General features: G+C 30.2%; 3 protein-coding genes and 1 pseudogene across 3 annotated transcripts; 3 read left to right on the top strand and 1 right to left on the bottom strand.

The window, feature by feature from the left end:
* The first annotated feature begins 401 nt into the window (after nucleotides 1–401).
* LOC114184224 (uncharacterized) lies at nucleotides 402–2,899 on the top strand. Its single transcript, XM_028071505.2, has 3 exons — nucleotides 402–806; nucleotides 1,410–1,583; nucleotides 2,259–2,899. The coding sequence occupies exons 1-3, from the start codon at nucleotides 462–464 to the stop codon at nucleotides 2,481–2,483; spliced, it is 744 nt and encodes a 247-aa protein (XP_027927306.2). The 5' UTR covers nucleotides 402–461; the 3' UTR covers nucleotides 2,484–2,899.
* A 6,660-nt stretch (nucleotides 2,900–9,559) lies between these two features.
* On the top strand, nucleotides 9,560–10,397 carry LOC114183412 (histone H4). The gene is made up of 2 exons (XM_028070424.2): nucleotides 9,560–9,690; nucleotides 9,795–10,397. Exon 2 carries the CDS (start codon nucleotides 9,832–9,834, stop codon nucleotides 10,141–10,143), a length of 312 nt encoding a protein of 103 aa, XP_027926225.1. The 5' UTR covers nucleotides 9,560–9,690; nucleotides 9,795–9,831; the 3' UTR covers nucleotides 10,144–10,397.
* Nucleotides 10,398–11,281: 884 nt separating this feature from the next.
* LOC146886537 (uncharacterized) lies at nucleotides 11,282–12,436 on the top strand. The gene has a single exon (XM_085672902.1). The coding sequence runs from the start codon at nucleotides 11,760–11,762 to the stop codon at nucleotides 12,210–12,212; it is 453 nt and encodes a 150-aa protein (XP_085529028.1). The 5' UTR covers nucleotides 11,282–11,759; the 3' UTR covers nucleotides 12,213–12,436.
* A 2,006-nt stretch (nucleotides 12,437–14,442) lies between these two features.
* LOC114183312 (receptor-like protein kinase HERK 1 pseudogene) lies at nucleotides 14,443–17,792 on the bottom strand (annotated as a pseudogene).
* Nucleotides 17,793–22,804: the final 5,012 nt, after the last annotated feature.

Below are 22,804 nucleotides of genomic sequence, written 5' to 3' on the forward strand. Positions count from 1 at the left end.
TGTTTAGTTAACTAATCGTCTATTCTTTTTATGATAGGACTAGTCGTGGATAACTCTAGTGGTATAGTTAGCATAAAGGTCCTTACCGCTGAGTATAGGACAACATGATTTAGATAAAAAAAAATTATTCGGTAAACACCTACTAATTGCGATGTTATGGCAAGTTAAATGGATGAAAGAAGCTGAGTATGACTAATTCAGAGGTTTAACCTAATTCCGAGTTCAGAGACAAACACGTTGCTAAAGTCAACGAGGTTTTCCCTTCTTCAATCGAATGATTACGTCATCCTCCACGTCACCCACACATTCGGTAATAACAAATTTAAAATTGTGTAATAATTTCGTGTGTTACAGTCTGCATAATTCACAGGTGTTTAAATGCAGACATTTGCACTCACTGAACCATTCATTTATCTTCTTCATTCCTTCCATCACTTTTCTCATAAACCTCTCATTCCACCATGTTTGAACACTCTTCCACTGCATCACCCATTCCTTCACCTTCTTCTTCTTCTTATCTCTTCCCTCACCTCACTCAATTCGACACCCTCCCCCAACTCAACAACTCCCACACCAGTTACTGCTACAACAATTATGGTGGCTATAGCAGTAACTGTAGCAGTGGCTATAGCAGTTATGGTGCCTCTCCCACTTCTGTTCCCACCTTTATGCAGAGGAGTGTCAGTAGTAACTCCTTCAACTACACCAACAATGCCACCCACCACCCTCTTTCTGCTTTCTTCGCCGAATTGCTCGACTCTCGTGATGCTCCTGTTAGGAGAGTTTGCAGCACCGGTGATCTCCAGGTACATTTTTTTTTTCTCTTCATTTCATGCACTCACTCACATGTGAAGAATCTTTGTTCTGTGTGCAATCTGGTTAACTTATAACACACAATAACATAGCTTTGTGAAGAATCTTTGCTGGGTGTGCAAACTGGTTGAGTAAGAACTCTGGTAGATTGAAAAGACCATGACAGAGATAAATTGCAGATTTTGAAAATTTTAATTTTGATGTCACCCCATCTTTTGTACCCGTTTACTCTTTCACTTCGAACTTTATTTTCGGCTTAAAATTATTGTACGGTTTGTTTGTGAATAGTGAAGTTTTTTCTGACACTGGTACGTAATAAGGACTGGTGAATAGGTAAGGCATAGCCGTGAATGAAAGGAGTTTGATTTAATGTGTCAAAGAATAGAAGACTGGTGTGTTCATCGTACCTATGTGGCTATGTTCAATTGATTTGATCATTGGATTGTTTTAGTACTAGAATTTTATGTCAAGTAGAATCAGGAAGATTCTTTGTGTTACTTTTTGCATATGCTTACTTCCTCTTCATTATCTGTTGTGTTGTAACATGATTTTTTTTTTTTTTTTATGATTTTAATGACATGGAACGTTTTGTTTAGGGGATTAATGGAACTCAACACAATCACCTCTCGGATAGTCCGTTATCAAGCGAAAGCAGCATGATCATAGAAGGTATGAACAGAGCTTGCAGATATAGCCCAGAGGAGAAGAAGGTGAGAATTGAGAGATACAGAAGCAAGAGGAACCAGAGGAATTTCAACAAGAAAATTAAGGTTTACTATTTTTTTTTTAAAACGTTTTGACTTACACTCACTATTTTTATCATATTTATTTACTTAGAGTAGCTTTCAATGTTTTACTGTTGTGAATAAAGTCCTACCTGGGTTGCATCTATTAAACTTTTATGCACTAATGTATATTCCAAAAGAACCACAAACTTTTAGTAGCTTTCTATGTTTTACTGTTGCGAATAGAGTCCTGTGTGCTGCATCTGCATCAACCAAAAATATATATATTCCTCAAGGACCACAAATCTAAGAATATAGTGGACAACACTGTGCTTGGCTTCATGATCTATGATTAAAAATACAATCATGTCCAAGGTTGAATTGGAAGTTAAGAGACACAGTTAAAAGATAATCCATTTGACAGAATCCTGATTAAGAATAGAACTGAAACATTTTCTATATAACAGGACCGGAATTTGTCAATTTGTTCCCCACACTCTCTGCTTGATAACAGGACCAGAATTTAGTTAAGCATGAAAATCTTCCCACAGATTTTGTCTTGTTCTTTAAGATTACTACTAGGATCAATCAAACTTGTAATTAACAACATACCCTTTATATTACAATTCAATTTATAGTGTAATACTATAATATTTTCAATGGTCCATCACTTGTGAAAAACCAGTGTGAAAATGTTAACTTGTTTTTGCATGGAATCAGTATGCTTGCAGGAAAACATTGGCAGACAGCAGGCCACGCATCAGAGGAAGGTTTGCAAGGAATGATGAAATTGACAAGAACAGTTCAATTCAGTGGAGCCAAAGTGGTGGAGATGAAGAGGATGAAGAAGATGAGAATTGGTTCACCATCTTAGATTCCTTAGTTGCAGCAAATTTTGCTCAAGAGTCTCAAGGAAGTTGTTCCTCCTATGGTGTATTCTACTAGAATAAAATTGCATGTTTGATGAGATAACTCAGTTGTTTTTCCATGTTGAAAGAAGTATTGTGGTGCACTTTGTTTAGGTTAGATAAAAGTAGTAATGTAAATATAGTTCTCTGAGTCGTCAATGCAATTATTATTAGCCTTTTAATCTAGGGTGATGTTTTTGAGTGCCCTGTAACTTTTTATAGGATTCAGCAGCAATGTATTATTAGATGAAAACTTTGGCAATAGTTGTTGTACTTGTGGTTAAAGTCTGCACCATGTATTATCACATCCCTTTTGTTGAAGCACTTGCTTGAAAAGAGAATAGAAAGTGACCATCACTTCCATTGCACTCTGGGGGAATGAATGTACCTATCACTTTTTTACTCACTGTGGATTTGGAACACAACAACAATGAAAAATTCCCAATTGCAATACCCATGAAGCAGTTGTTTTAGCTTCAGAATTATTGTCACATATTTCAAACTTTAATCATTATTGGTTTAAAATATTTCATCAGATTCGTCTATGTTAGATATTACCCTAAACTTTAACATATCAGTTATGTTAACACTCTAAAACACATTTCATATTTCATTACTACAATAAATGTTTTTATTGACTTATTTTAATACCTGATCCAAATCTTGGTCATCCTTAGCAAAAACAGGAACAAGAATGAAACAGAAGGTTGGTGTGGCGTGTTGCCATATCTTAATAAATGTTGAGGTGTTAATGCTCTGAAAAGGACTGAAGAGTCAAAAAGGTTGGAAACATAACACAACATAAGGCATAACAATGTCCTTTGAAAATTCCAGTTTTTAACACGAATAATGATATTTTAACATTAAATTTTAATTATTTTATTTTATAATTGAAGTTTATATTTTTAAAATAATTTTAAAATATAAAAAAATTATTTAAAAAAATTATTTATTCTTTAAAAAATACATTTTGACTAAAACAGTGAAGTGATCGATCAAAATCACTTCCACATGACATGCTTCGTGCGTTTTCTGGTCAAAGACACAACACATTCATAACAATCTTAATGGGATTCAAGGATTATGATTAACCCACCACCTATCCTCCAAAAAACTCACTTAATTCAAATAAAAGTAATCTTAATTTAATTGATTAAATAAATTGGACCATCATTACCATTATTTAAAACGACATTGTCATTCACAATAAACTGTATTATTGGTGTGATTTGTATGACAAATGCAATATTCATGTGAAATCATGTGCTCTTGAATGTGTGGTCTCTCTATAGCTAACTCTAAAGATAAATTCTTACATTAAATTTGAAGAACTTAAGAGTCATTTGAACCACAAAAAATATTCTCTAACAACATATAGTATGTGTAAAATATATTAGGTTGACATTGAGAAAATTCAGTATTAATGACACAAACAAATTTATATCAGAAATTAGACATTTTAATAAATAAAATAAAAAACTTAACTCAATAATTTTATAAGTCTGTATATGTTATTTATTTTTAGGGTTAAATATAGTTTTTGTCCCTCGTAACATTTGGAATTAGTCTCTCTTTCAAATTTTTGATCAATTTAGTCATTCATCTTTAAAAATACGTGAATTTAAATCCTTTAACCAAATTTAATTAATTTTGTTAAGTTTATTTGACGTTTCAAACGTATCTCATTATAGTATTTGAATTGTTTACCCTGTTGGACACATTTTCGCTTCAATGTTAACTTAAGTATTATCATAAAATATGTTTAAAATATCAAATAAACTTAACAAAATTTGGTAAGAATGACTAAATTCATGCATTTCTAAAGATAAATGACTAAATTGATATCAAGTTTTGAAGATGGACTAATTCCAAAATTCACTGAAACTTGAAAGATCAAAAACATATTTAACCCTTATTTTTATTTATTGTAAAACTTTCAATTCACTTTAAATTATTAACCAAATATACATTTTATATTAAGCTTAGAATTTAATTTCAAAGTACTAGTGAATCAGATTTTTTTTTAAATGGTTTTAAATATATTCCTTGCAAATTCTTATAAATATCCATGATATAAATATTGTCTCATCCTTGAGAAAGTATAAATAAAGAACGAATGCTTTATTCCATATCAATGAGTCTACACTTTTTGGCAACCCAAGTGTGTGTAAATATTTGGAATAATTTGTTTTATGGGCATGTTCTAGCATGCAAAGCAAGCAACCTCCATTTTTCTATTCATTTGCTTTTCACAATCTCTTTTACTTTTGGAATATTTAACTTCAACCCAAAATTAATTAGCTACTGTTTTCTACTTTTTACTCATCATTACTTAGGAGTTAGAGGGTCATAGCATAGATGCTACCTGAACAAGTTGTGGAATTCAGGGTTAATACAAAATATATAGTATCTTCATAACAAATATCTTCTGAGTACTGTTTAAAAAGTAATAATAAAAAACATTAAATGAATTAAAAAATTAAATATGTTCATACACTATATTGACCACGCACCCATTCGATGCATTAAAAGTTATTATTTTTTAATTTCATAAGCCATGAATAACTTTAGAAAAAAATACAATCTGATTAATATAAACAAACCTACATACTCAAGATTCAAATATGAAACTGAGATAAAAATTATAAGATTTGAAAATGAATGTGTTATTAGCATCCTTAAAAACACTAGTTAAGTTAGAAGAAGGTTATGAAAATGGTGTTCTTCTGAAAGCTAGAAAAAGGCTAGCTACAGCTTCTGAGGTAACAATCAAAGGTGGGAGGACGGCCATGTTCATCTTCTTCTTTTTTTCAGCCGGCGGTGTGTTAGCCACTAGGTTAATGGCCTCCATTTAATATCCATAAATTGGAACAAAATTACAAGTAAAGTGAAACCAAATTATTGTTACTCTTTATTTTTGTTTTTCCTCCTTATTTTTATCTTTTTCTACGTGCCATTTAAAAATAATAAAATGATCAATTTGTTTCAATAAAAAAAAAGAGAATTAAAATTGTGTTAAAGGTTTTTCTACTTAAATCAATATTGTCAATGTAAAGAAAGAGTACTCTTTGGTCGGAAAATCTCATATCAACTAAAAATTAAACATATTTATACGATATACGTGGGTGCAAACCTTATCTTAGACAATCAATTTTGTCAAATTAAATTAGACCTAGAGTTAACTAGTTAATATGGCATTAAAGTTACGAGTTAGAGTATATCTTAACAAAATTTGTTGTTTGTTTGTTGGGTTGACTGTTTCACCCACTATCAGACCGTTATTGTATCACCCATTAGTGTCTAGTTTCACATTCGAGATATATATGTCTTGACCAATTTACAATATATAAGTGAGTGCAAACTTCATCTAAGAAACTGATTTTATAAAATTGATTTAGGTTTGCACTCCACTTTTTAACACATAGAAAAAAAAAAGAAACTCATCATGTTGTGTTGAGAAATGTGAATAATGGACTTATACTTTGTATGAAGATCAAACATTAGAACTATACTTAATTTGGATGTATTGTTTTGACCTCAAAACTTTAAAAATATTAGTCAAAATTTGTTGTTAATTTTGAAATTAAACTTCTTAACTTAATCTTACACATATAGCACACTCCATTGGAAAATGAGTATGGTTGGAGGCAAAAAGCAAAGGGTGGGTGATAAATTATGGGAGCCCCACCCGGGGCCTTGTTCTAGAGAAGAGAGAATAAAGAAGTGGATGATATAGGGATAATGGATGGCATTATAATGATGTACTACTCTAGCTACCTATAAAATGAGACATGTACAACTACAACTACAAGGTTGGAAAAGGGTTTCTTAATTAATGATGATTGAGTAAGAAGATCATGTGAGAGAGGGGCCACTCCAAAATGAAAATAAAACTATATATGTGTGTGTGTGGTACAAGTGTTGCTTCACAAACCCACCATCAAACTTATAAATATGGTAAAAATATTAACAGCACATGCCTACCAATATCAATTTGGCCCGACCACTACTTCCAAACTTCTCTCCTTTCGCAACATCTACAATTTCACAACAATAAAACTTTTCGCGTGGATTTTCTGGAGTTCAAATTTTCTATTAGTTTTTTCTGTGTTGTTAATTGTTGTGTCTTCAGAATACACTAATATTGATATTTTAAAAATCTTTTAAATATATTTCAAAACATGAATATAACTGTCTCTATAAATATATTTTAAAAATACAGTAAAGAAATAATACAAAAATCACAATATAAAATATAATTCGGGCTTTCTCACGAGTTTGGTTCCACTTTTCACTCGATTTAAGACTCTCTTGATATTCAAAGACTCTTTTCATGTATATTTAATCAACAATGTTTTCTCTCCACATCCAAACTACGATGTGTCAACAAATCGTAAATCAAATGGTTGAAGTGGTCAAGAAAATATTTCCAAGACTCGTGTTTTATTTATACCAAATTTTTAAAAACTAAATTCGTCGTTAAACAAATTAAGAAACTGATTTAGAATTAATTACTAAATTGAAACAATAAAAAATAATTAAATACAGTTTTAGTATTGTATAATATAAAACGTACGAACTAATATAAAATCATAAATATTAAACTAAAAAGTTCAAAATTAACGTAAAAATAGCATTAAATCTCCTATCACCCTATCAATAATAAAAAGCAATGATGTAGTACGTACATAATTTTATATTCGTGGGCCTCTGGAATTACTAACTTCCTTCGTCTCCACAATTATTAATTGTACCCCCCACAATAAGAAGAAATTATTCAAACATTCTTTTACCGCTGCACCACACTGTCAATGTTGCCACTGCTGCGAAGAAAGAAAAAGAGTAGGATAACACTGAAGGGGAAGAAGAAGAGAAAAAATGCTAAGAAAACGTATTTTGAAATTTTCTTACGAATCATATTTAATATGTTCCGGAAAATTCTTTCTGAAACAAATATCATGTAGTAGAGATATTTCAGAAGACTCATTCCGAAACCCATTATTCGTATTGCAGAAATTTTATTCTGCAATGGAAAACTTATTAAAAAATATACTTTATATGTTTCGAACATCTTATTTTAAAAATTGTTTCAAAAATCTTGAACAGCTTTCTGAAAAGTTTCCAACATATATGATCCGAAAGCTATTCTTCCGTAGAGTAAAATATTATTTTGAATACTTGAGGTATGCACAAAGAAATTGTAAGGGTGCAAAAAGTAAAAGCCCTAACTCCAAATTGCAATTTTACATTATTGGTGCATCCATTGATAGTTTTGTTGCATCCTCCTTTCATTGCCCAAAGCAGCAAAATGCATAATTATATTTTGATAACTAAATTTCGATAATATTTTTTTATAATTTGAGATTATATTTTTTAAGTAACTTTAGAACATAGAGAAATGAGAAGATGAAAAAATAGGAAGTCATTTGGAATCTGTTACCTTTGTAAGATAAAGCGATTAAAATTTAGTTGTTAAAAAATCATTTTCCTAGTTAAAAAGTGTATAGACCTTTAGTATTAAATCTTGACATAATGTCAACACAAATGTTAACATGAAAAATGAAAATAATTATAATATTATCCCAATTTTAACAGTTTAAAACTTTTAAAATATAATGTTTCGTTGTGTACAAAATATATTAACATAATCTCATGAAATATATAACTATAAAAAATATCATTTATACAGTTAAACTAAACTAACAAACTTGATACATAACTAACCATTACTAAGACTTTTTGGGACCATTACCTACTATACCAAACCCCATAGAGTTTGGCCTTAAAGATAATGGTGGATCTTGGCAAAATATTTTGAAGGGACCAAAATAATATACTCAAAATTTATATATTTAATTATTGTCACTAATATAACAACATTATATAAAATTTAGTTTTGAAATTTTTTGGGATGTTTCTCCTTAGCAAAAATGTTCAAGAGGTTATTACTCAACTACTCACGAGGTAAGTCTCCTTCGCGTTTAGGACTTGATCAAGTCTAGGAACTAGAAACTTCTTCGTATCTTCAAAGCATAACCTACTATATTCTACTTGAATTTGATTAGTTATTAGAGAAAACATATCTCTATGTTGAATCTTTCTGTCAATGCACACACTCAAATACCCCTACATATAATTTCTCCTTGAAATTTTGACAACCACATTATATTTCATGCTCACCATCATATGATAAATCTTAATTTAGTTCCACACACCAACTATTATACTTGTTACAACACACCGATAATTGAACATAAGAATGACTACTAGATTTTAATGTAGCCACTTAACAAAACCATCTATTTGCTATGCGAAAAGTGTACAAAAGTTCACTCGTCCAGCGATCAAATCTATCAAGTGAATTATTGAAATTCATAAAGATAAATTCCTCCATAATTCGCTCAACAAATGTATTCATGACCAGCAACTACAATGTTAATAAGTTTTTTGATTTTTGATTCATTTAGCAAAGATACTCTTGATCAATGATTTCGTAGTTCGGTAGAGCTGAAAAAGAACGAAAACTAATAAAAAGATAATAAAACGAATGTAAGAAAATAATTTGATAAAAACATAGCAATTAAAAACAGAAAAAAAGTAAAATCCAAAAATTATTTTATTGTAAAAAAGTAAAAGAAAAGCACACAAATAATCACAACACATAACCTAATCAATTACGATACAATTTTTTAAACAAACTAATTTAACTTTTAACTTATTCAGTATATCAATAGTATTAGTAAATAGATGAATAAAATTAACAATATAATATTTTTTTTATCAACCAAACCGTTTCCATTCACTTATTTTTTACCTTTCAATTCAATCAGAGAAATATATATATATATATATATATATATATATATATATATATATATATATATATATATATCGATAATAATTTTGTGTGCATTGAAAACGTAATTTAAATCTGTGGTTCTAATAAAACATCGGAGGGTAAGGCGTCTTTTGCCTGGCGGCACACCGAAGCCCCCAAAATATTTAAAACCCGCCAACACCAAAGTCATTTTTTCATTAAACGAACCAAGCCACGTCATCGATCCATATGAAGTCTCTTCTCGCATCTGCATCGTACATAAAACAAAATCAACGGTACAAAACGCGCTTGAAAAGCTAGCACACGGATCGACACAGTGTCACTGACTCCTTATAAAAACGCATCCAAATCCAAACCCACACATTACAACAACTCGCACAGCTTCTCCTTCAACTCTCCAACGCAGGTAAATCTATTTCACGTAACATAGCTTCATTTGCAGCTTCGTCTCTCTAATTGTTAGTTAATTTATTTAATCTCGGGTGCTAATTCTACTTTGCTTTTGTTCAGAATTTGATTCGACTCAGTCGAGGTTGTATTCACCAAGATGTCTGGCAGAGGAAAGGGGGGCAAGGGTTTGGGAAAGGGAGGAGCGAAACGACACCGTAAGGTGCTTCGCGATAACATTCAGGGAATAACGAAGCCGGCGATTCGGCGATTGGCTCGCAGAGGTGGCGTGAAGCGTATCAGTGGTTTGATTTACGAGGAGACTCGTGGTGTTCTCAAGATCTTCTTGGAGAACGTGATTCGTGACGCTGTTACTTACACGGAGCACGCAAGGAGGAAGACTGTTACTGCTATGGATGTTGTTTATGCTTTGAAGAGGCAGGGAAGGACCCTCTATGGATTTGGGGGTTAGGGTTTTGGTTCTGTACGGTCGCTTGATTTTCCTCTCCGGGGAGAAGTCTTGCTGTCAAGAAAAGAAAATGGCAGGAATTGAAGTTAGGTTTTGCTTTTCTTTGTTGTCTTTGTAGTTGAAAGGGTAATGGTAGGTGTGATTATCAGATATATGTTTTGGTGATAGGTGTTTTACTTGGTTTTGTTGGTTCTGTGATGTGCTGTAACTACTTTTGATGGAATTGAGAATTATATCATATTTCAGTTCCCAGTTCATTGCATCTCTAATTTAGGTAGCATTATATCTTCTCTTTTTTTCAATAGCATTGATAATCAGTATCTGGAAATTCTAAACATTTGGATGTAATAGCACATTATCACATATATCATTTGATTTTTCTTTTCTTGTATATGCAATTCTTTTAGGATGTTTTCCCAAAACTTAAGTTTTGAAAATATTATTTTTAGATAAACTTAGGAAATCTGTAGAGAGAAATTCTCTAAACAAACAAAATTTGCATGTATTATATTAATGGTATTAAGGAGTTTTGCTGCAGTTCTGTTTTAAAAAATACTAAGAAGTATTGGTTATTGTGAATTTGTCTAAATATTGATATGTATAAGGGCAATTATGTATTCTTGATTTATTGACACTTGTTATATTTTATTTTTTAATCTGTATTTCTCTTATTACATTATATAATTTGTCTTTTTTTTTTAATTCTTTCTTAAACATATATTAAAATTTGATGAATCTTTTTAATAGGTACCCAAAAAAAAATTCCTATGCGAAAAAAAATGATACATTTATTAAGATGGGCCTTTCCTGTTATTTAAAATGATGCAAAAAAATTTCTATGCAAAAAATGATACATTTAATACGATAGCAATGTACAGGCAGAAATAATTTTGGCATACTTGGATTTGGTTTGGTGGTGTGCTTTTAAGTAGGATTCTATCTTTAGATTTCTTTAGATCGAGCTCAGATGAAAAAATGAATAAAAAAACAAAAGATAACAAGAGAATAGAAAATATAATTGTTTGAATCAAGAAAAAGCAACAATAATAGAAGTAACTAATATGATTGAAAATTTTTATTTCAATAATATTATATTAATTATTTATTTTATTTTGATAAACAAAATTTTAGTACTAACAAAAAACTAGAGCATAATTAATTGTATCTTCCCATATATATACATTCTACATGAAGACTTAAATATAACCTAATTTATATTATAATACACAAGGAATATGCAAGCATGACGTAGAAGCGTTTGAAGGGAAAAATTAGACTAAATTCATGATTGCATATTTTGATTTGCTAAGAACCAAATTGATAGTGAGTAATTTAGTGAGAGCATTAGGTTTGTAAGAATTCAGAAAAGCGATTATGAAGTCTTGAACATGCAATATCACATCTTAATGTGTATGTAAATAAGGGCCATTCACATTGTCAAAAGATCATTTCAAAAGAGAGTTTAACAATTATAAAACTCATTCTGTCACATCCCCTCGCACTTATCTTATACAAAACCATTGCTCCATGTTGTTTCTAGGGTAACTCAGAATTTCACTGCATAAAAGTTTCATTAGGTTAGTATCATATGCTATGCTGTGAAACCATTTCCGAAACCTATGGCCTCAGTTTGCACTTCTGACTGTGTCAATAAAACACGTCTTCCCCATAGACCAACCTATTTCAATCTCTACAAGTGGCCAGAATCTGACGTCAAATTTTTGAGTACTATCAAAGATGATACACCGATAAGAGATAAACTGATTTCATATGTGAACTCTAATATTTGTGTAGCTTCTGAGGTGCAAGCAAGAGAAGTCGATAGCTTCTCTTGTAGGCAAATATATCTCAGAAGCTACAAATTTTCAAAGAAGAAAGTTGGTGTCGCCGAGAAGACATTGAAGTGTTTGAATAGACTGAAGGAAGGGGTGGCTTGTGTGAGTAATAAACTGAAATTGAAGGGTAAGAATAAGGTTCTAGGGAGAGCCAAGGATGTTACTTATGCTGCTTTCTCAATATTTCAAACCTTTCTACCCTGCTATGCTAAGGTTGATGTTCTTCATGATTTATAATTCAAGTTGTCCAATTTATCCAGCTTTTCCTTTTCATGTTCTTCTGCTTTACACTGTGTTGTTCTGTGTGCTTTTTTTCTCCATTTTTTTCTGTTTTTTTTTTTTTGAAGAAAAACACAAGGAAAAGATAAAGAAGTGCTGTATAAAAACTTGAAGCAGAATTGCAGCGGTGTTTTGCTAATTTCTTTCTGCTGCAGATGAATTTACAGCTGTTACCACTTGTAATTATGTGAGAACTTGAATAAAAATTATATATGTTTTTTGTTACGTGTGTCTAATATGTATTATTATTTCTATATTATTATTAGTTGATGTGGCTCTAAATGTGGCTGTAACATGCAAGTATATTGGTCTTTTCTACTGCTTACGAGTTATTATGTTTTGTAAGATAAATTAATCTTATGACGTAATTATACATGATTAGTAGATAGGAAATTTATTTAGAATTAAAAATAGTTATGCGTATAAAAAAATTGATTCTAACATTTTATTAAACAGTGATAGTTACTAATATTTGTAGAAACTAAGAAATTTCTGCGTTGGTGGAAAATACAAGTAATAATGGAGTAGGGAAAATTTATATAAATTTGAAAAAAAAGAAATACAACATAAAAAAATCTAATAAAAAAAAATCAAATTTTGAAAACAAAAGAACACATCACGTTAATTGTCGAGGTTTATAAAGCAATTCACCCTCTATATTTATATTTATATTGCATATATTGCATTTAATGCATATGTACTATTAATGCAGAGTCAATTTTATATGAATTAATCAGAGCAATTAGATTATACTTTTAAAATAATTGTTATATATATATATATAAAATAATATAAAAGCATTTATTCTCACCATTAAACATATATTATTTATTATTTTATACTTGAAAACGATTGATCGGAAATATTGAATTGATGTTGTGGCCTTTGGAATTTCCGTCGCAAAAGCCGGCGAGGCACGTGGTGACAAGTTAGGGGGAAAAGAATTAAATTACTGATTTTATTAAATTCAGTAATTTGGGATTGAAAAAAAAAAGTATAAGACCATAAGAATAGCAAGGCTTATGAAAATAACTTCACACCCAAAGATAACAAGATTATTTGAAATAAATAGTCCTACTAAAGATTATTTAATAGCTATGAATATATTGTAATTTATGAATGATGAATGTAAACATTTCACAGAATTTACCAGTTATGAACTATTCAAAGTAAAACTTTAAACGATTGTAATAAAAGTTAATAGTTTTATACTATAAGACAATTTTAAATGATGATATAAAAATTACACTCACATTAATTTTTTTTTTAATAATAAATTATAGATGTAAGGATTATTCAAATGACAAACTGTTGCTAGAAAAAAAAGGTTTTTTAACTACTTATTCTGATTTATTAAACACATCTTTTACTATATGCAGATTAGAGGAATGCTAACAATAGACTTCTCTTGACACATCCTTTGTTATTCATTAAAAACTACTTGAAACTATAAAATTATGAAACACATAATCAAATAAGATGCAGAGTCATGATTATTCTCATTCTTGTAAATATTTTAACTGATAAAAAATGTTCTAAAAAATAGGTTGAACAATGTGTACTAATATATTTCTCTCTAGATATTTCTATGTGTAATGCTATGAGCACTTCTTTGTTGATGATGACTTGCTGGTGGTAACATGTTGGTAGTAGGTGAAAAGGGAATTAGAAGTTAGTGGAATTGGAAGTGGTTGCAGTGAAGGACCTAAATTGAACATTCTCAATGGATTCATATTTATAATCATGAAGTTTCTTATTACCACTATTCACCCCTAAATAAAAACAAGTGCATTATACGTTTGTTTGGTTCTCATTTTGTTATTCATTTTTTTAAAGTAGAACATTTTTTCTGTCATGTATTAACCACTAAATAGCAGACAAAGTATAAAAAAGTGTAATAATTTAAGTGCTTAGAACATGCTAGGTTATGAAAACTCATTTCCTGGGAAACATTTTTCTAAACTGAAGTAAATTGTTGCAGCTTTTGCAATGCAATTCGTGTACAAAAATAATGCAGATTTGAGTTGCTTCCAGATAGAACTGCATAAGACCTGTTTCTGTTTGTTTCACATGTGTTGGAAACAATTGTGTAACTTAAACTGAGAATAAACATATCAAGTTTGTATTTTTAGTTTTAAATTTTAGAAAACTAAGAACCCTTTTTAAAGAGATTAAACAAACAAAGAAATAAACAAACTTTGCCACACTTGTTGGTTCTGGAGTTTCTGCATAACTTACACAGGATTTTCACCATAGTCCAATTCAAACTTGACAGCCAGAGGTTTAACAAGGACATGCTCTGATTATACCAACTAACCAAACATGTTTCAATTCAATCTTTCTTTACAAATCTATGAAATGCCTACTCTTCCTTGTGCAGGAAGAGAACCAGTGATCAGAAGAAAAAACAACAAAAATCATAACATAAAAGCAGTGTGACATAATTTATAAGATAGCATCTATCTACCCTCAGACTTCACCAATTGTGAGAAGACCCTACTCATAGAAACACCAGAGAGATCATCCAGACTTGTGCCTTCAAAATGTGCAGTAGAAGCACTTGCATCCTGGCTGAAATTGTTGACCTGTGGAGAAAGTTCACCAATCATATTGGTGCTGTTTTCTTCAGCATCACCTTGAACCACAGCCTCTTGAAGTTGGAGAGCATACTCCAAATTCCACAACACATCTCCCATTGAAGGTCTATCAACACCATAATCAGCCAAGCATTTCTCAGCAGTTTCTCCAAACTTCCTAAGAGAATCTGGCCTGATTTTCCCTGCAAGTCTTTCATCTATGATCTGCTCCAATTGCCCTTTCTTCTGCCATTTCATTGCCCATTCTGCCAAGTTCACCATTTCCCTGGGAAGTGTAGGATCTATAACAGGTCTTGCACAAAGAACTTCAAACAGAACCACCCCAAATGAATACACATCTGATTTTTCTGTCAGTTGTTGCCTCCTGAAATACTCTGGATCCAGGTACCCAAAACTACCTTTCACAGCTGTGCTCACATGCGTCTGGTCAATCTCAGGCCCTGTCTTTGATAGTCCAAAATCAGCAACTTTAGCCATTAGTTTCTCATCAAGAAGGATATTTGCAGACTTCACATCACGGTGAATAACAGCTTTTGCATAGCCAGTGTGAAGATAATGAAGTCCTCTGGCTGAGCCAATGCATATCTCAAGCCTCTCCTTCCAGCTTAAGCTAGGCAGATCCGAGCCATATAAATGACTCTTGAGAGTTCCTTTCTCCATATATTCATATATCAAGATCATTTCATTTTTTTCATCACAATAACCAATCAAAGACACCAGATGGCGATGCCGGAACTGAGACAGCATTACAATCTCAGTTTGGAACTCTGCAAGCCCCTGCTGGGACCGTGGATTCCCCCTCTTCACTGCCACTTTTGTGCCATCACTTAACTCTCCTTTGTACACTTTACCAAATCCACCTATCCCAATAACCCAACTCTCATCAAAGTTGTTTGTAGCCTCCTGAACTGCAAGAAGAGGCACTCTGTACTCATGGTTTGAAGCAACACTTAGTGTTGTGCCATTAGAGTATTTACTTCCCATGGTATGAGAAGTAGTTCCATCATTGATGGATAAAGGAACCCATGTCTTTGACTGTCTTTGCCTAACCAACTTTCTTCTCCTCATGCATAACACAAAGAAAACTCCAGCCAACACAACTGCACCAACTACCCCAACAACCACACCCACAATCATGCCAATACTCTTAGAACTTGAACCTAAACCAATAGCTGCAGGTACTGTTCCTGTGATGAGACTGCCCATAGAATTGTTCATTTTCATGATCTCCAACCCATTCAAAATTGCATTAGGGTAATCCTTACTCAAATCAGAAGGACCAATACTTACACGAAGTGTATTGTTTACAGCCAACGGTGTAACCACATCCTTATGATATGGAACGCCCAAAGCATTATTACCCAAAGTACCCAGATCAACATCAGGAGCAGCTATCTTGGAGTCAATATAAACATTGAAGTAGAGTGAATTGAGACTTTTACTGACCACATCACAGAAGTGAAATCGAACAAGGTACTGAAATCCAGGACTCACATCAAACTTCCATGTCACGTTGAAATTACTTCGGGGGTCAGAGGATGAGTTCATCTCTGTGAGGGTACCATAAACAGAAGCGGGAGCAGTGTTTTCTGTTGTTGAACCACCTTGCTCATAGTTGACACCACGAATATTATTAACAGATTTTGCAAGGTTAGGTTCCAAAAGGAACCTTTCATCTGGAATCCAAGTTCTTTGAAGGGTGTCATTCGTGGGGGTCACAGTTGAACCACCCATGTTAACCCTCCAAACTGTCTCAAATGTTTGTGTCACCAACCCTGATAAGGTTAACGGTGGAACTAAGGCGGAAAAATCGTCAACAATGAGGTCATCGGGGACAGAAACAACTTCAATGGCATTCACAAAGGCAGTGGAATTGCCGGAAGGGGCAAAGGTGATAACGAGGTTGTCTGATGTTACATTCACAGAGTACTCCTTCATCTGAGGATCTTTCTGCAAGCTGGAGCTACTGAAAAGAACATGGTCTTGCGTGGCGACGGTGAAATTTGCAGCACTCAAATTGTACTTTTGGTAAGTAAAAGGAAAGAAATATAGACGGATCCAGTGTCTCCCCTTTTGGTTAATTCGAAAGGTGTACTTCGAGGGTCCATTGAAGATTCTTGCAGTTTGATAGAGAGGCGAATCATCGGAGGAAGAAGAAGTGCTTGATTTTAAGGAGGAATTCGCAAGAATATCTTCTTGTGTAGAAAGAAGATCCTTGAAAAAATTATCTGCTGTGAAATTGCGCCTACCTACTGTAGTATTTGCAGATGCTCCACAATCTATAAGGTAATTATCTACTGGAACAAAGGTGGCAGAAAAACACACTAGTGGAAAGATTGATAAAACACAGAGAAAAAAACCAAGATTTCTCCGATCAATCATGGTGGCCTCAACGAATGAATAGAAACCACTGGGGATATCAATTTTTTTTCTCTCTCTCTCTCTCTCTGTGAAGCTAATTGAAGCCTAGGAAGATTATGGTAGCACTCATGAACCAGAAAACCATTAAAGTCAAACACACAGAAAAAGAGGGGTAACAACAGAGACAGAAAAAGATGGCACCTTTGTTATTATGCAGAAGCAATTTGAATGAAGGTAGAGGAGCAAAAGCGAAATCTGAATGATTTCTGAAGCGACCCTTTTTGTTGTTTTGAGAGAAAGTTCAATACAGCTACTGACACGAGAAGAATAAATCCATAGCAGCAAGAATCTAGCTCAGCACAAGCTGGAATTATCCAGATGACAACCTTAACTATTGACACATTCATTCACACATTTTTTTAATATTTCGAAATTTTAAAAAAATATATATAAAGAAACAGAGAGGTGGTGAAGGAAAAAACGGTGGAAGCAGGGTCAGAAGACAAAAGGGTTTGTTGCGAGAGATTTTTCGGTGGAAGCATGTGTTTTGCAATAAACAAAACTGAGATAGGCCAAGTAGTGTGTGTTTAGGTAAGATGTTTCAGAGTAATAAAAAGGGGAAAAAATTACTAGTATTTTAATTATAAAATTAATAATAAAAAATACCAGTGGTTTGATTTGACAATTTTGGTTCTTTTGGTGAGGTAGTTTGAACTTTAATATCTTATTTTATTATAAAAGTTTTTTCTTTTTTTCATGAAAGTAAATTGACGTTTGCATGTGAAAATGGAAATGGATGAAGCAAATAATAGAAGGGAAAGTCGTTGTTCCAGTGTGAAAGATAGTAGTAGCAGTGGCAACATGCAAAAGTGGAGAAAAGTTGAATCCAGCATATAATCTTATCGCGTAAAAGCGAAGCTTCTCAAACTCCACTGACAACCAAGACTTCAAAACTTGGTCGTAATTAACTAATCATTTTGAAAAGATTTTTTTTTTTTATATTAAAAAATTTAGTGTTAAATATGTTTTTCTCTCAGAACTTTTGGTAAATTTTGAAATTAGTCTATTTTGAAACTTTGGATCAATTTAGTCTATTGAAATATGTGAATTTAAATTTTTTAATCAAATTTTATTAGATTTAGTTGATGATTCGTACACATTTAAGAATTGTATTTGAATTGTTTGTACTATTTGACATATTTTTGCTTTAATGTTAAGTTAAATATTATTATAAAACGCATTTGAAATGTCAAATAAATTTAACAAAATTTGATTAAAAGAATTAAATTCACGTATTTCAAAAATTGAAGGATTAAATTGGTCCAAAATTTTAAAATAAACTAATTTTCAAATTTACTGAAAGTTAAGGAAAAAAAAAACGTATTTAACTCAAAAAATTTATTATTTCTAAGAAAAATAAAATTCTAAATTTTTTTATTCTACTGAACAACATACCTTAAAAGTAATAAGAGAATGTATTACGTATCCACTCACCGGAGATTCTTGCGTGTATGGAGGAATACGAAAATTTTTATGCACATGAACAAATTAACAAATGTCAAGTTTGATAATTGATTAGTATCATTCCATGATACCAACTTTGGTCTTTTATTAATTGAAAATTTTCTCACTAATAATTTTTATAATTGAGTTTGTTGTTGACTTGCTCCCAATTAAATGAAAAGTGCTTGGGTTATTTTTTTAATTATAGATGATTTTATTGTTTTAGAGAGGCCGTCCTCAAATATTATACGAAATTTGTCTCGCAATTTTGAAAATGCTCCCAAGAGATAGAGATGCACAATGATTGTGGTGGGTGATTTAAGAACTTAATTAAGAGCTACACATTTTATTAATTTTAATTATAAAATTGATTGGAGAGTCATAAAATGTGGAGTGATTTAAAAGCTTAATTAAGTGTTACACATTTTCATGATGATTTTTTGACACAATAATACAGTCTAAAATTATAGTAGAATTTTAATTGTTTAGGAAGTAAATGTTAGTTCCCATCACGTAGGTAAGTAGGTCAACTTTTGTCTAGTAAAGTGTTAGTGATGAATTTGATGTATGTTTGGTGGATTGGACTTAAGTTACTATGTCTTTAGAAACTTAAACGAGTGTAGATTGAAGTTTTTTGTATTAATTAGAGTTATTGGAATTAAAGTTATTGAAATAATAAATAAATACTAGGTAAGTAAATATTGATTTAAGGGTTAGATATATGTTTGGTCTATTAACTTTAAGTGAATTTTGAAATTAGTCAATTTCGAAATTTTGGATCAATTTAGTCTTTTATCTTTCGAAATGCGTGGATTTAGTCATTTTAATCAAATTTTGGTAGGTTTACTTTATGTTTCGTATACATTTCAGGATTGTATTTGAGTTGTTTATACTGTTTGACACATTTTTGCTTTAATGTTAAGTCAAATACTATTATCAAACGCGCTTGAAATATCAAATAAATTTAACAAAATTTGATTAAAATGATTAAATTTATGTATTTTGAAAGATGAAAGACTAAATTATTTAAAATTTTAAAATAAATAAATTTTAAAATTCACTAAAAATTAAGAAAGAAAAATAATTAACCCTTAATTTAATTATAAAGTTTGAGGATTGAAAGTATAATAAAGTTGAAAAATAATAAGATTAAAGAAAGTGTTAGCCAGCAAAATGAGAACGCGTGGTGAGGAGGAGCGTGGAGGTGATATGTGGGGAAGTGAACGTAGCATTGATTTAGGTTTTTGTTTTGGGTGTGGACCTGCGACACTACGCGTCTCTGCTTGACACGTGGCGATCAAAATATGTGACACTGGACCCTCACCCACTATACTTTCTTTAAATATTTTTGCTACTATTTTTTTTTTCTTTTATGAAAGTACAATAGGTCAATTTAGTATTCAAAACTTCTTTAACCTCAAAATTTAAAGAGTATTTATCAAGGGGAGACAAAAATACAACCCCGTAATTTACATTAAATAAAGATTTATGTATTTTAATTAAGATGGTAAAATTGGTTAGTTAACTGTTATTTATTTACCAAAATAAAAATATAACTCCTTATTGTAAAAAAGTTAAAATATTGTCATTTTGACTATTTTGTTTTCATATTTTAAATAATAATTCATCTTCATTCTTATATTTAATATATATAAAACTTTTATCTCTTTCTTATAATCATCGAGAATTGTATATTTATATTTGTTTAGTTATTTATCTATTATTTTAAATATTAATTAAACAATATATTTAAAAAATAGAATTAATAAAAAAAATTATATTATTGAATATTTAATATAAATATATATTTGTAGTATAAAATATTAATAAATAACAAATTTATACTTATATAAATATTAAATGATAATTAGATAAATATTAAATAATTGAAAAGACAGTAAAAAACACTCAAATGTTCCTTTAAGAGTTAATATAAATTTTTAGATTACGTGTTAAAATAAGTATGAAAGACTGAGACAATTATGTAAATAATTATCTCATTCTCATGTCCAACTTTAAAAACTAGATATTTCTGATATCTAGTGTCCCCTTGTCATCTTTAATTTTTTATTAATCTAAATTTATTATATATATATCTTTGTACAAAAATTAAAACCAACATAATATATATTTTTTTACAATACTAAGACACACATTATTTGATCATTTTATTTTATTGTTGTTTAATATTAATACAATTTACTATACATAATTGTTATGTTATACATTATAATTTAAAAATCAAATCAATAAAATTTCCTATATAACATTTGCTTAGTGTATTTTAAACCACCACTGAAACATATTTGAGTTAGATTATTTTAATTTTAATTTGATATTGTTTCCGTATGTTTGGCCATGTCCGAATGCACGTTTCGTATTTCTTGCCGCTAATTTAGGACTACAATACATATGTCATCCACATATCTCTGTTTCATATATTTTCTTTTTCTCTCTTAGTTTTATGTAAGTACAAATGATTTTTAAAATAACGTTGAATACGAAAGATTTGAGGTATAAAATAATTATATTTATAGAGATAGAAATAATCTTGTTTGAACCATAACATTATATTCAATTAAAATATATTAATATTGTAAATATCTCAACAAGTATTATTATTATTATTATTATAGTATATAAAAACATAATACATTTATTTAATAGTATTCATTATTTTAAAATATTTTTATAATGGAAAATATAAAGGATATTTCATTTTACCGAGATAAAAAACTTTAACTTCAAAAAAAGAGTTTTGGAATGGATATGTGTATAGAGATATGCAAAATCAAAGAGGAAATTAGGAGTGTAATTGATCCGATTAACGGCACTTTAATCTAACTTATTTTGTACCTTAAACAAATTTACTTTAGTTATATTTATTTATTTTTATTTGATAATCTAAATCTAGTCGTGAAATTTAAGAAAACAATATCAATTTATAATAAAAAAAATAATATTTTGAAACAAATAATTTAAACATTGTATACAAATTGTTAGGTAATAACAATCTTTATACGATATGCATAAATAATATTTTATGATAAAAGTTAAATTATTTTTATTGTAAAGATATTATGTTTTATTACGTATGAAGTGGTAATCAATGAGGGCAAGGAAATTAATCATTCAAAAAATATAAATTATATGAGTTTCAAGATTTGAGTAAACATAACAAAAAACGATTTCAGTAGATGTCAGGATATTCACTACTAGAAATTTTAATATTATATGGGATTTTTTTTTAAATTTGTTAAACAAATTTAAAAAAAAAGATTATTTTTGCCATTTTTTTAAAAATTTTTAGTTTGCAAATAATTTTTTCGTGATTAATCATTTCTTACAAAATTATAAAATTTGCAAGTATTTTTTACAAAATTTGTTGCGAAAATTGTTTTATACAAAATATTTTGCAAGAAAGTTGGTAGAAATTTCTTGCAAATTTTTTTCATAACAAAATTTGTAAATATTTTCTATGAAAATTTTTTTAAAACAAAATTGGCAAGAAATATGATTTTTTTTTAGTAGTGATTAAAATATAAAGTATAATGAAAAAAATATTTGCATTTGATGGGTTGGGTTGAGTTGAGCTTTCAAGTAAAATGAAAAGAGAAGTCTATTCATAATAAGTTATGATATATCGATACTTTAATTTACATCATATATTTGTATTAAATATATTTGTATCAAATATTTTAAGATATTTTAGTGATACTTATTAACTAAATATATCAAATCTACAAAGTAGTACTTTTGTCATTATATTAATTTATAATTTTTTTATTTTGACAATTTTTAATACATATAATTTGAATTTGAATTTAGACGACAACAATTATAGTTATAATGTTTTTAATAATTTGAATTTATGCATGAAGTGTGGTTTAGTTTACATTTTGATTTGAGTTCTCTTGATGGTTAGGATCGACTCTTGAGGTGATTAAATAGTTGCATGTGTAAAAAATTTAATCAAGATGTCATATTTGTTTGACTTCTAACTTGATTGGGTAATCTATTTAAGTTTTGTTACACTGAAATTGTGCTATTGAGTTTAAATTATAAACTGAGTTGATTCTTTTAAAGTTT

Source organism: Vigna unguiculata, chromosome 5, assembly GCF_037176805.1.
Source record: "Vigna unguiculata cultivar grain cowpea cultivar isolate G323 ecotype 2 chromosome 5, ASM3717680v1, whole genome shotgun sequence".
Lineage (NCBI taxonomy): Eukaryota > Viridiplantae > Streptophyta > Magnoliopsida > Fabales > Fabaceae > Vigna > Vigna unguiculata.